General features: G+C 47.8%; 1 protein-coding gene across 1 annotated transcript in view; it reads left to right on the forward strand.

Moving 5' to 3' along the window:
* NUP160 (nucleoporin 160) overlaps positions 1-11728 on the forward strand; it is a 40187-nt gene extending 28459 nt beyond the window's left edge. Inside the window, exons 33-36 of the mRNA XM_075188079.1 lie at positions 562-703; positions 832-957; positions 1037-1141; positions 11508-11728. Coding sequence (XP_075044180.1) covers positions 562-703; positions 832-957; positions 1037-1141; positions 11508-11597 — 463 coding nt within the window. The 3' untranslated portion in view covers positions 11598-11728. The remainder of the gene's footprint in view (positions 1-561; positions 704-831; positions 958-1036; positions 1142-11507) is intronic.
* The last annotated feature ends 1110 nt before the right edge of the window (positions 11729-12838 follow it).

Raw genomic sequence — 12838 nt, forward strand, 5'->3', positions numbered from 1 at the left:
AGATTATGCCTATTCAGTGGGACCCGGTGACGTTACTGAGATACCGAGATGGCTTAACCAATATCCATGATTATGTCGGTGATGTCACAGGTTCCTGGAGATCCGATAGGCTGCATTTTCTGAGTATTGCTTTTGCCCACATAATGACTGGCTGAGTGGTGTATAGTGCTGCTCTTGTCTAAATCTTACTGAAATCATAATACATGTCGCTTCTTCTGAGTTAAAATGACAAGTTATCCAATAGAACAGGGTTCCCCAGTGGCCATGATACTTGCTTGGCTTGACCAAGTTTTAACATTTCAATAATATTGTATTTATTTTTGCTCAAATCAATGTTATTTGGAAAGCAAATTATAGGGAAAAAAATATAATGTTCTTAACATTTTACTCTTTTAGAACAACTTAGATTAATGTTAAAATAGAAGTTAAGGGTTTTCAGTTATAGTAGTCACTATTGGTTCCCAGTGAATCAAGCTTAGGACCTTGGTCTTCAGAGGTTCAAGTTGTTACAGATCTGATGTATAGAGGCAAGTGAGTTATTGGCTTGGCTTTTATCCCTAGTGCCACAGATGAAGCGTGGAGGCTGATGACTTCCTATCTGGAAACGCATAAGACTCAGAACTGTCTGTATCATCGCTGTATCATTGACAAGCTGCTGTCACACGGAGTCCCTCTGCCCAACTGGTTAATAAACAGTTATAAGGTTTGTGTCCTCACACTGGCTGCTCACAGAGCACGGCTGACGGACGCTGTAAGGGTCCTACAAAGATTAGCAGTTCCACTTGTTTCTATCGGGGATCTGCTTTGTTTAATGCTTGTTCCGCTCTCCAGGCAGTGGACGCAGCAGAATTACTCCGCCTTTATTTGAAGTATGATCTCCTGGAAGAGGCAGCAGAGCTTGTTTTGGAGTATGTAGATGCCATTTTGGGGAAAGGTCACCAGTATTTTGGGATAGAGGTGAGTGTGAATCAGAGCTGTGTTGTCAACGTTCTAATATTGTTGCTATGAACCCAACGATACATTTCTGTTTCTCTAGTTACCGCTCTCTGCTGTATCTCCACTGGTTTGGCTTCCCTATTCTGCTATTGATCATCTACTACAGGCATTGGAAGAAAACAATAACAGTCGGCACAACAGAGATGTAAGTAATAATTACTGTATTCTGTGCAGACGAGGGATTTTTTAAATCAAATCATGGGGTTTGAAGTGTAATTCAGGGAAACTACTATATTGTGATGTTAGGTTGCATGCATGTGGTGAAGTTCCTCTTCTTGGAGGCTCTGAGTATTCGCAGAGCTGCATAAAGTCTGTTTGGGGATTTTTTTTAGAATTTTGCACAGAAATCATGGCAGGTAAGTGGCCAGCCCTAGGAGCCGCCTCCTCCCATCACCCTTCAGTATATTATTGTGTTTTTGTGGGGGGGCTTCTGTAATGTTGGTTGGTAGTGCCTGTCATTCCACAAGAGACAGAAACTTGATTCCTAGGATAATGGATTCAAATACAAGGGTTACAAGTCTTGGGCTTTAGTGGTCAACAGTTACGTCTGCACCAAATGTCATGGCACTTGAGATCTGTTGGTCAGTTCTGTTCAGCCCAGAGATCGACCAAGAGAAGTACTTAAGCAGACTCCTGAGCACCAGCTAGCCAGTTTCAATGCACAGTATATTGCTTCCTGAGTGAACCCGCAGTGAGTGCTAGCACAGCAGGTCTGCAGGAGCCGGCCAGGGTTAGATAATTGACACAATTTTTATCAGATGTCTCCAAGGTGGCCAAAAGGCTCTTCCTCCCCAAGCCTGCTAAATGTGAGTTGCCTATTTTGTCCCTGGAGAGACGGCTAGAAGAGGACGGCTATTCTGTCATCCCTGGAAGAATGAGTCGTGTGCCAAGGAATGAACAGCTCCAGCTGTGCACAATGTTATTCCTCTACTTATGGATTTGGTGGATACCCTGATCTGTGGTGATAGCCCTAAAGGTCCAAGATCCAGAGGACATGGATCAATCATCCCAATTTTTACCTCAAGAAAACACATTAGCCAACTTTTGTCCCTTTAATCACCTGCTTGTCATGGTGGAATGAGAGTAGTCCCAATCAAGTGGCTTCATCCCGCACAACTTTTCTAGCCCATATCTTCACAGGAGGAAACGCATCTTAGGTTAAAGGCCATAGTGGTGGTTGCCCTGGTTTCCCCACTGTCACTATTCCTGGATGCAGAGTTCTTTTAAGGATCTTATGGACAAACATCTTGACGGCCTCATCATGGTTTTTGCTTTTCCACTGGCGTTCATTTTCGACTGGGTGACTAAGTTGATCTACTTTTTATTGTAACTTCCACGAATGCAGAAGCTGAATCCAGGGCTTTATGGCTCAAGGCCTGGGTGACTGACATTATTTCGAAGAAGTCACCTTTGCTTCTTCTCAAAAGCTTTTTCACCCAGAGTAACTATTATGAATATAGCCTTTCTTCTACAAAATAGGTTCAAACAGTAGCTTTTGCATTGTGCTTAGCTTTTTCGTAGCCAGGTATAATGGTCATCCTGGGACCAGCTGGCGAAGTGTCCACTGGTTTCTTGGGTCGGGAGGGGGGAATCCCAAGGAAAGTCAGGCTTCCTGGGCAGATGAGATCAAAACCTTTGAATGTAAGGAAGCACCAGTCCTCGGCTCCATCTGTTAGACATAGCTCCCCTATGTATCCATGTTATCTAGTGGTGAACTGAAGGGTGACTGAGGGGTGCTTAGGGTGGAGGTTCCTAATTCTTAGTGCTCTGCTTCTAGGACTGGGGCCTAGCCCCATCATCTGTGTATGAATGTATATAGATAGATGGAGATAGATAGATATCCCTTGCAAATGCCCTCTTGAAGCATTCACAAAATACCTACAGAGTGTTAGGAACCCCTCCAGCTGGCACAACACAACCCGGAGTCTACTCTGCCAGTCAGGTGTTCACTGGAGCCCCTGATGGTGGGGACAGACTGGGCTGCAGACTGACAGAGGGTCGTGAAGTGTGTACCGGCTGGGGAGAACCCAGGCAAGAAGAGTCAGGTCCACGCAGAGGTCAAAGGCCGGCAGCAGGTAACAGTAATGATGAACAAGCTGAGGTCAGAGGTCACAGGCAAAGTAGCAGAACGGGTAAACAAGCCAAGGATCAGGGTCACAGGAAACACAAGCGAAGTCCAATACGAAGCCAAGGGTCATACACGGGAAGTCAAACGTAGATACAGGATACAGGAACTGGAACAAGCAGGTCAGCAGACTGGAGCACAGAAGCTATAACCGGCAATGAGGCAGCAGACCTCATTGCCTTAAATACCCAGCTGAACCAATCACAGGTTGAACACACTCCTGCAGGTTAATAGAGCAGTCACTAATAGAGCCAATCAGGGCTTGTCCCTGGCCTGCACAGTTGCAGGCTAATGCCTGTAATTGCCTCCTATGATCTGCCCCTATTTAATTAGCCCACAGGCTGTAGAATCGCTGCGCCCGGCTTCCTCCTATTGCCGGGACGCAGCTCTGAAGCGTCTGCTTGTTGCCCCGGCAACGGCCGGGTTATGGCCGGAAATGACGTCCCGGTCGCCATGGCGACGGCCGGGACGCGGGTGAGTGAGTCGCGGCGGCTGGGCACTGCCGCGTCTCGTAACAGTACCCCCCCCTTGAGGAGGGGTCGAGGGACCCCGACATCCTGGTTTCCTAGGGAATTTTTTTAAGAACTCCTTCAGTTTCTTTGGGGCATGGAGTTGTCTCCGCGGAACCCAAGATCGCTCTTCTAATCCGCGATTCCTCCATTGTATAAGGAAATGCACCTGTCCTTGAACATTTTTAGAATCAAGGACCTTTTGAATCACGAATTTTTGTGGCCCACTGGGACCTCTCCCAGGCACACTTGAAGACTGGGCTTGACCAGGATAAAGCACTGGCTTCAATAGAGAACAATGAAAGGTGTTTGGAATTCTTAACGAGCCTGGAATTTTTAACCTAAATGCGACGGAGTTCACCTGCTTGATGATAAGGAACGGCCCGATGAACTTAGGGCCCAATTTCTTGCAAGGTTGTCTGAGCCTGATATTTTTTGTAGACAGCCAGACTTTCTGGCCAACCTTAAGGGAGCAGGGGGTACGGTGTCGGTCCGAATTTTTTTTTGCAATAAGTGAGGCATGTTTTAAAGATGAATGTACTTTCTTCCAGACAACTCTGAGATCCCTGGCAGTGGAACGGATCTCCTGGATACCAACGGACTGGAGTGAATACAAAGAGTTAGATCTGGGGTGGAAACCATAATTGCAAAAGAACGGAGAGGTTTTCGTGGATGAGTGACAGGAGTTGTTACAGGCAAATTCTGCCCAGGGCAACAAGGAGGACCAGTTGTCATGGAACTCTGATATGTAGCATCGCAAGAACTTCTCCAAGGACTGGTTAACCCTTTCAGTCTGCCCATTTGACTGAGGGTGGTATGCAGATGATAAACTGACCTTGATTCCCAGGAGGGTACAGAATGATCTCCAGAACTGCGCTATGAACTGGGAACCCCGATCGGAGACGATGTCTGTAGGGAGTCCATGGAGAAACCTTCTGAGGAGATTAGATAACCGAGGAAGGATACCTTCTGGACCTCGAACTCGCATTTCTCGAGTTTCGCGTAGAGGTGATGTTCCCGTAATTTCTGTAGGATTTGTCTGACATGACCCTGGTGCGCAGACAACGATTTTGAATATATGAGGATGTCATCAAGGTAAACAACAACAAAGTGTCCCAGGAACTCACGTAACACCTCATTAATCAAATCCTGAAATACGGCAGGAGCATTACTCAGGCCAAACGGCATGACCAGGTATTCGTAATGGCCCGAGAGCGTGTTGAACGCCGTCTTCCACTCATCACCTGCTCTAATACGTATGAGATTATAGGCTCCACGAAGATCAATTTTTGTGAAGATAGTGGCTCCTCTTAATTGATCAAAAAGAACGGAGATGAGGGGAAGGGGGTAGGTGTTCTTAACCGTAATAAGGTTCAGCCCTCGATAGTCGATACAGGGTCTGAGTCCACCGTCCTTCTTGGGTACAAAGAAACACCCTGCTCCTACTGGGGACTTGGATGGCCTGATGAAGCCCTTCTCCAAGTTTTCGTCAATATACTCCTGCATGGATTTGGTCTCTGGACCGGAGAGAGGATACAAGCGTCCCTTGGGTAATTTAGAGCCCGGAATGAGCTCAATGGCACAGTCGAAATTGCGGTGCGGTGGTAGTGTGTCAGCAGCCTTTTTGGAGAAAACATCCCAGTAGTCATGATACTGAGAAGGGAGCTGCTCCGGAATAGACTGAATAATACGTAGAGGTAGTGTCAAGCAAGACTGTGTACAATGGGGGCTCCACTGGACAATTTCTCCTTTTGCCCAATCCATGACGGGGTTATGGCAGGATAGCCAAGGGTGGCCCAGAATTAAAGGAACCGATGGACATTCGATAAGACGTAAGACTATGGATTCCGAATGGAGAGCGCCAACGTTCAACTGTAGTGGTGGGGTCTCCCAAGTAATCTTGCCTCCTGGCAACGGACTACCATCTAAGCCACATACCGTAATGGCAGATTGGAGTTTAATCCGCGGAATCCCAGCAGAGCGGGCAAACTCGATGTCAAGGAAGTTGCCAGCAGCTCCACTGTCAATGAAGGCTGATAGTTTCGTAGAACGAGCACTGAACGTGAGCTGTGCAGGGACCAATAGTGCATTTTTCTGGGAGACAATTTGTAGACCTAAGTGAACTCTCCCCTCGTTCCTTAGGCATGCTCGTTTCCCGACTTGTTTGGGCAAGAACGGGAGAAGTGGCCTCTTGCGCCACAATATAAACATAAGCCTTGTGACCGTCTCCTGTCTCTCTCCTCAGAGGAAAGACGGTATGCTCCCAATTGCATTGGTTCCTCACCATCCTGGGAGATAGGAACGAAGGCGGATGGAGGTGATGACGTTTCCTTTTCAGTTTTCCGCTCTTTATATCTCCTGTCAATTTTAATGGAGAGGTGCATCAGATCCTCCAGAGAGCTAGGAGACGGGTATTGCACTAGCGAATCTTTAATCTGTTCAGATAAGCCGACACGGAACTGACTACGTAAGGCAGGGTCGTTCCATCCACTGTCAGGTGACCATCTACGGAATTCCGCGCAGTATTCTTCTGCCGACCGTCTGCCTTGTTTCAAGGACCGTAGGTGAGCTTCCGCGGAGGCCACTCGATCCGGGTCATCGTACAGTAAACCCAATGCCTCAAAGAAGGAGTCTACGGACTGCATGGCCGGACTGGTCTGTGGCAAAGAAAACGCCCAAGACTGGGGGTCACCCTGTAAAAGGGAAATAATAATCCCAACTCGTTGCTGCTCTGAACCGGAGGAGCGGGGTCTCATCCGAAAATAGAGCTTGCAGCTCTCCCTGAAGTTCCGAAACAAGGTTCTATTTCCGGAGAACCGATCCGGTAAATTCATTTTGGGCTCACAGATGGGATCTGGAGGAGATTGTGAAGCTTTTGTGGCTTCTTCTTGAACAGACATACGCTCAGCCAATCCCTGCATCATCTGATACAAAGACTCAACATGGCCTGCTAGGGTTTGTGCCGGAGACGGTGTGGATCCACTTGCATCCATCCTAATCTTGTCTCCGTGAGTGGGCCGGTTATAATGTTAGGAACCCCTCCAGCTGGCACAACACAACCCGGAGTCTACTCTGCCAGTCAGGTGTTCACTGGAGCCCCTGATGGTGGGGACAGACTGGGCTGCAGACTGACAGAGGGTCGTGAAGTGTGTACCGGCTGGGGAGAACCCAGGCAAGAAGAGTCAGGTCCACGCAGAGGTCAAAGGCCGGCAGCAGGTAACAGTAATGATGAACAAGCTGAGGTCAGAGGTCACAGGCAAAGTAGCAGAACGGGTAAACAAGCCAAGGATCAGGGTCACAGGAAACACAAGCGAAGTCTAATACGAAGCCAAGGGTCATACACGGGAAGTCAAACGTAGATACAGGATACAGGAACTGGAACAAGCAGGTCAGCAGACTGGAGCACAGAAGCTATAACCGGCAATGAGGCAGCAGACCTCATTGCCTTAAATACCCAGCTGAACCAATCACAGGTTGAACACACTCCTGCAGGTTAATAGAGCAGTCACTAATAGAGCCAATCAGGGCTTGTCCCTGGCCTGCACAGTTGCAGGCTAATGCCTGTAATTGCCTCCTATGATCTGCCCCTATTTAATTAGCCCACAGGCTGTAGAATCGCTGCGCCCGGCTTCCTCCTATTGCCGGGACGCAGCTCTGAAGCGTCTGCTTGTTGCCCCGGCAACGGCCGGGTTATGGCCGGAAATGACGTCCCGGTCGCCATGGCGACGGCCGGGACGCGGGTGAGTGAGTCGCGGCGGCTGGGCACTGCCGCGGCTCGTAACAGTACCCCCCCCTTGAGGAGGGGTCGAGGGACCCCGACATCCTGGTTTCCTAGGGAATTTTTTGAAGAACTCCTTCAGTTTCTTTGGGGCATGGAGTTGTCTCCGCGGAACCCAAGATCGCTCTTCTAATCCGCGATTCCTCCATTGTATAAGGAAATGCACCTGTCCTTGAACATTTTTAGAATCAAGGACCTTTTGAATCACGAATTTTTGTGGCCCACTGGGACCTCTCCCAGGCACACTTGAAGACTGGGCTTGACCAGGATAAAGCACTGGCTTCAATAGAGAACAATGAAAGGTGTTTGGAATTCTTAACGAGCCTGGAATTTTTAACCTAAATGCGACGGAGTTCACCTGCTTGATGATAAGGAACGGCCCGATGAACTTAGGGCCCAATTTCTTGCAAGGTTGTCTGAGCCTGATATTTTTTGTAGACAGCCAGACTTTCTGGCCAACCTTAAGGGAGCAGGGGGTACGGTGTCGGTCCGAATTTTTTTTTGCAATAAGTGAGGCATGTTTTAAAGATGAATGTACTTTCTTCCAGACAACTCTGAGATCCCTGGCAGTGGAACGGATCTCCTGGATACCAACGGACTGGAGTGAATACAAAGAGTTAGATCTGGGGTGGAAACCATAATTGCAAAAGAACGGAGAGGTTTTCGTGGATGAGTGACAGGAGTTGTTACAGGCAAATTCTGCCCAGGGCAACAAGGAGGACCAGTTGTCATGGAACTCTGATATGTAGCATCGCAAGAACTTCTCCAAGGACTGGTTAACCCTTTCAGTCTGCCCATTTGACTGAGGGTGGTATGCAGATGATAAACTGACCTTGATTCCCAGGAGGGTACAGAATGATCTCCAGAACTGCGCTATGAACTGGGAACCCCGATCGGAGACGATGTCTGTAGGGAGTCCATGGAGAAACCTTCTGAGGAGATTAGATAACCGAGGAAGGATACCTTCTGGACCTCGAACTCGCATTTCTCGAGTTTCGCGTAGAGGTGATGTTCCCGTAATTTCTGTAGGATTTGTCTGACATGACCCTGGTGCGCAGACAACGATTTTGAATATATGAGGATGTCATCAAGGTAAACAACAACAAAGTGTCCCAGGAACTCACGTAACACCTCATTAATCAAATCCTGAAATACGGCAGGAGCATTACTCAGGCCAAACGGCATGACCAGGTATTCGTAATGGCCCGAGAGCGTGTTGAACGCCGTCTTCCACTCATCACCTGCTCTAATACGTATGAGATTATAGGCTCCACGAAGATCAATTTTTGTGAAGATAGTGGCTCCTCTTAATTGATCAAAAAGAACGGAGATGAGGGGAAGGGGGTAGGTGTTCTTAACCGTAATAAGGTTCAGCCCTCGATAGTCGATACAGGGTCTGAGTCCACCGTCCTTCTTGGGTACAAAGAAACACCCTGCTCCTACTGGGGACTTGGATGGCCTGATGAAGCCCTTCTCCAAGTTTTCGTCAATATACTCCTGCATGGATTTGGTCTCTGGACCGGAGAGAGGATACAAGCGTCCCTTGGGTAATTTAGAGCCCGGAATGAGCTCAATGGCACAGTCGAAATTGCGGTGCGGTGGTAGTGTGTCAGCAGCCTTTTTGGAGAAAACATCCCAGTAGTCATGATACTGAGAAGGGAGCTGCTCCGGAATAGACTGAATAATACGTAGAGGTAGTGTCAAGCAAGACTGTGTACAATGGGGGCTCCACTGGACAATTTCTCCTTTTGCCCAATCCATGACGGGGTTATGGCAGGATAGCCAAGGGTGGCCCAGAATTAAAGGAACCGATGGACATTCGATAAGACGTAAGACTATGGATTCCGAATGGAGAGCGCCAACGTTCAACTGTAGTGGTGGGGTCTCCCAAGTAATCTTGCCTCCTGGCAACGGACTACCATCTAAGCCACATACCGTAATGGCAGATTGGAGTTTAATCCGCGGAATCCCAGCAGAGCGGGCAAACTCGATGTCAAGGAAGTTGCCAGCAGCTCCACTGTCAATGAAGGCTGATAGTTTCGTAGAACGAGCACTGAACGTGAGCTGTGCAGGGACCAATAGTGCATTTTTCTGGGAGACAATTTGTAGACCTAAGTGAACTCTCCCCTCGTTCCTTAGGCATGCTCGTTTCCCGACTTGTTTGGGCAAGAACGGGAGAAGTGGCCTCTTGCGCCACAATATAAACATAAGCCTTGTGACCGTCTCCTGTCTCTCTCCTCAGAGGAAAGACGGTATGCTCCCAATTGCATTGGTTCCTCACCATCCTGGGAGATAGGAACGAAGGCGGATGGAGGTGATGACGTTTCCTTTTCAGTTTTCCGCTCTTTATATCTCCTGTCAATTTTAATGGAGAGGTGCATCAGATCCTCCAGAGAGCTAGGAGACGGGTATTGCACTAGCGAATCTTTAATCTGTTCAGATAAGCCGACACGGAACTGACTACGTAAGGCAGGGTCGTTCCATCCACTGTCAGGTGACCATCTACGGAATTCCGCGCAGTATTCTTCTGCCGACCGTCTGCCTTGTTTCAAGGACCGTAGGTGAGCTTCCGCGGAGGCCACTCGATCCGGGTCATCGTACAGTAAACCCAATGCCTCAAAGAAGGAGTCTACGGACTGCATGGCCGGACTGGTCTGTGGCAAAGAAAACGCCCAAGACTGGGGGTCACCCTGTAGAAGGGAAATAATAATCCCAACTCGTTGCTGCTCTGAACCGGAGGAGCGGGGTCTCATCCGAAAATAGAGCTTGCAGCTCTCCCTGAAGTTCCGAAACAAGGTTTTATTTCTGGAGAACCGATCCGGTAAATTCATTTTGGGCTCACAGATGGGATCTGGAGGAGATTGTGAAGCTTTTGTGGCTTCTTCTTGAACAGACATACGCTCAGCCAATCCCTGCATCATCTGATACAAAGACTCAACATGGCCTGCTAGGGTTTGTGCCGGAGACGGTGTGGATCCACTTGCATCCATCCTAATCTTGTCTCCGTGAGTGGGCCGGTTATAATGTTAGGAACCCCTCCAGCTGGCACAACACAACCCGGAGTCTACTCTGCCAGTCAGGTGTTCACTGGAGCCCCTGATGGTGGGGACAGACTGGGCTGCAGACTGACAGAGGGTCGTGAAGTGTGTACCGGCTGGGGAGAACCCAGGCAAGAAGAGTCAGGTCCACGCAGAGGTCAAAGGCCGGCAGCAGGTAACAGTAATGATGAACAAGCTGAGGTCAGAGGTCACAGGCAAAGTAGCAGAACGGGTAAACAAGCCAAGGATCAGGGTCACAGGAAACACAAGCGAAGTCCAATACGAAGCCAAGGGTCATACACGGGAAGTCAAACGTAGATACAGGATACAGGAACTGGAACAAGCAGGTCAGCAGACTGGAGCACAGAAGCTATAACCGGCAATGAGGCAGCAGACCTCATTGCCTTAAATACCCAGCTGAACCAATCACAGGTTGAACACACTCCTGCAGGTTAATAGAGCAGTCACTAATAGAGCCAATCAGGGCTTGTCCCTGGCCTGCACAGTTGCAGGCTAATGCCTGTAATTGCCTCCTATGATCTGCCCCTATTTAATTAGCCCACAGGCTGTAGAATCGCTGCGCCCGGCTTCCTCCTATTGCCGGGACGCAGCTCTGAAGCGTCTGCTGGTTGCCCCGGCAACGGCCGGGTTATGGCCGGAAATGACGTCCCGGTCGCCATGGCGACGGCCGGGACGCGGGTGAGTGAGTCGCGGCGGCTGGGCACTGCCGCGGCTCGTAACACAGAGAGATGTGTTGCCCAGGGCAAAAATAAATAAACAACTGATGTCTGCACAGCATGAAGCCATTAACCAATGTAGTCACAAATAGATCCAGTAGTGTAAGTATATACAAGCCTACACGTTATTTATCTGAAGGTGACATTTACTTTTTAAGTTGAACGTATCTCTTCAAGAAATTGTCGTCTTTGGTGTATGCAAATTGCAGCACAAAGTATTGTAGATAACTCAAATACATGATTAACAGAAAGTATTGGATGTTTTCCTATTTGTGTGTCTGCAAACTGTCATTTAACGCCGCACCTTGTTTTGTCTCTTAATAGCTACTTGAGAAGCTTCAAGCCAAGCTTGACGAGTACTTTAACAAACTTCAGACCTCCACCACACGCCTGCTGTCCCTTCACAGAAGCTAGCCCCAGTGGTGTATTGGAAATACGACTGCCCAAGATGAAGCCATGTTTGTAACTAAATTTGTAACTCCCAACAGAATACCGCAATCAGTTATTTTTTGTAAAATAAAAATAAAATATTTTCTACAAAGCTCTATTGTGTACACAATTTTTTTTTACAGACAATATCTATTATTGTTGCCTATTGAGTTTTATTTTTAGTTTACATTATACCAAGGCTATGAAAGCAATGATGGGCAAAATTCAGACATTTTAGGCATCACACATTGAACATCATGGTCTCTAAATTGGTGAATTAAGTAGCTATACATGTCCATTTAGAAGGGACGAGTCATCTTTGCAATAGACAGTGGATGTATTTAAATATCTAAGAAGGCTATGTTCAGAGGTGCTTTCAAAATCCGTTTCTCTCCTCTGCTTTGGATGCAGTGCTCTTATTACGCTTTGTGCAATCCAGCATTCGGAAGGAACATGCATTAGAAATGCTGCATTTGCATTAGTTCTCTAGATGGGACAATTTTGAGAATCCCAGCACAGTGCAGTTTATATACCACATTCTCCAGTCTGTCATGTCTCGCCTATCATTTACTAGAGGTGGAAAAGAATATCCATAACTTGGGCTGAGAACTGCCATAAAAGAGCATGGAAATTGTAATGTACAAAAAGGCAATGGATGCATTATACATGGGTTATTTTGTGTGGTAATTAAAGATGCCAAGTCCACCCTATTATTTTTAGCAGCCATTCTGTACGGACATGTTCTGCTGGTGCAGTTCACTGATCTAACTGAATCCTCATCTGTTCACCAACACACTTGCCACTGCTAGACATTGACATCATCAGGCAACATCTTTAGGCCAAAGGAAAAGAATTCCATTTGACAGGGCCCCTACTACTGCCTGGGACAACACCATCTCCACTTCCACCTGAGGCCTAACTCCAGCTTCTGACTGGTGGCTTATTCCTGCAGGAGGTCAGATCCACACCGCTGTTGGACATAGTTCCACAAAGCCATCTAGGCCTCTGTTCCCGACTCCCAACACCAGGAATACCAGGCAAGTGACACCTAGCAAAAGTAAAATTGAGCTGACCACAGCCCTAAAAGGTGTAACCATTGAGATCTGCAGCTCACGCTGACCACAATCTAGGATTCCTGTGTATTTTCATCACCTTTGATTTATTGGAGTAGGCCTATGATGTCTTTGTTCTCAGGTATTGCACTGTAAAGTTGTTGGCGTCCCTGT

The sequence above is a fragment of the Mixophyes fleayi genome, chromosome 10, assembly GCF_038048845.1.
Source record: "Mixophyes fleayi isolate aMixFle1 chromosome 10, aMixFle1.hap1, whole genome shotgun sequence".
In the NCBI taxonomy this organism is placed as follows: domain Eukaryota; kingdom Metazoa; phylum Chordata; class Amphibia; order Anura; family Limnodynastidae; genus Mixophyes; species Mixophyes fleayi.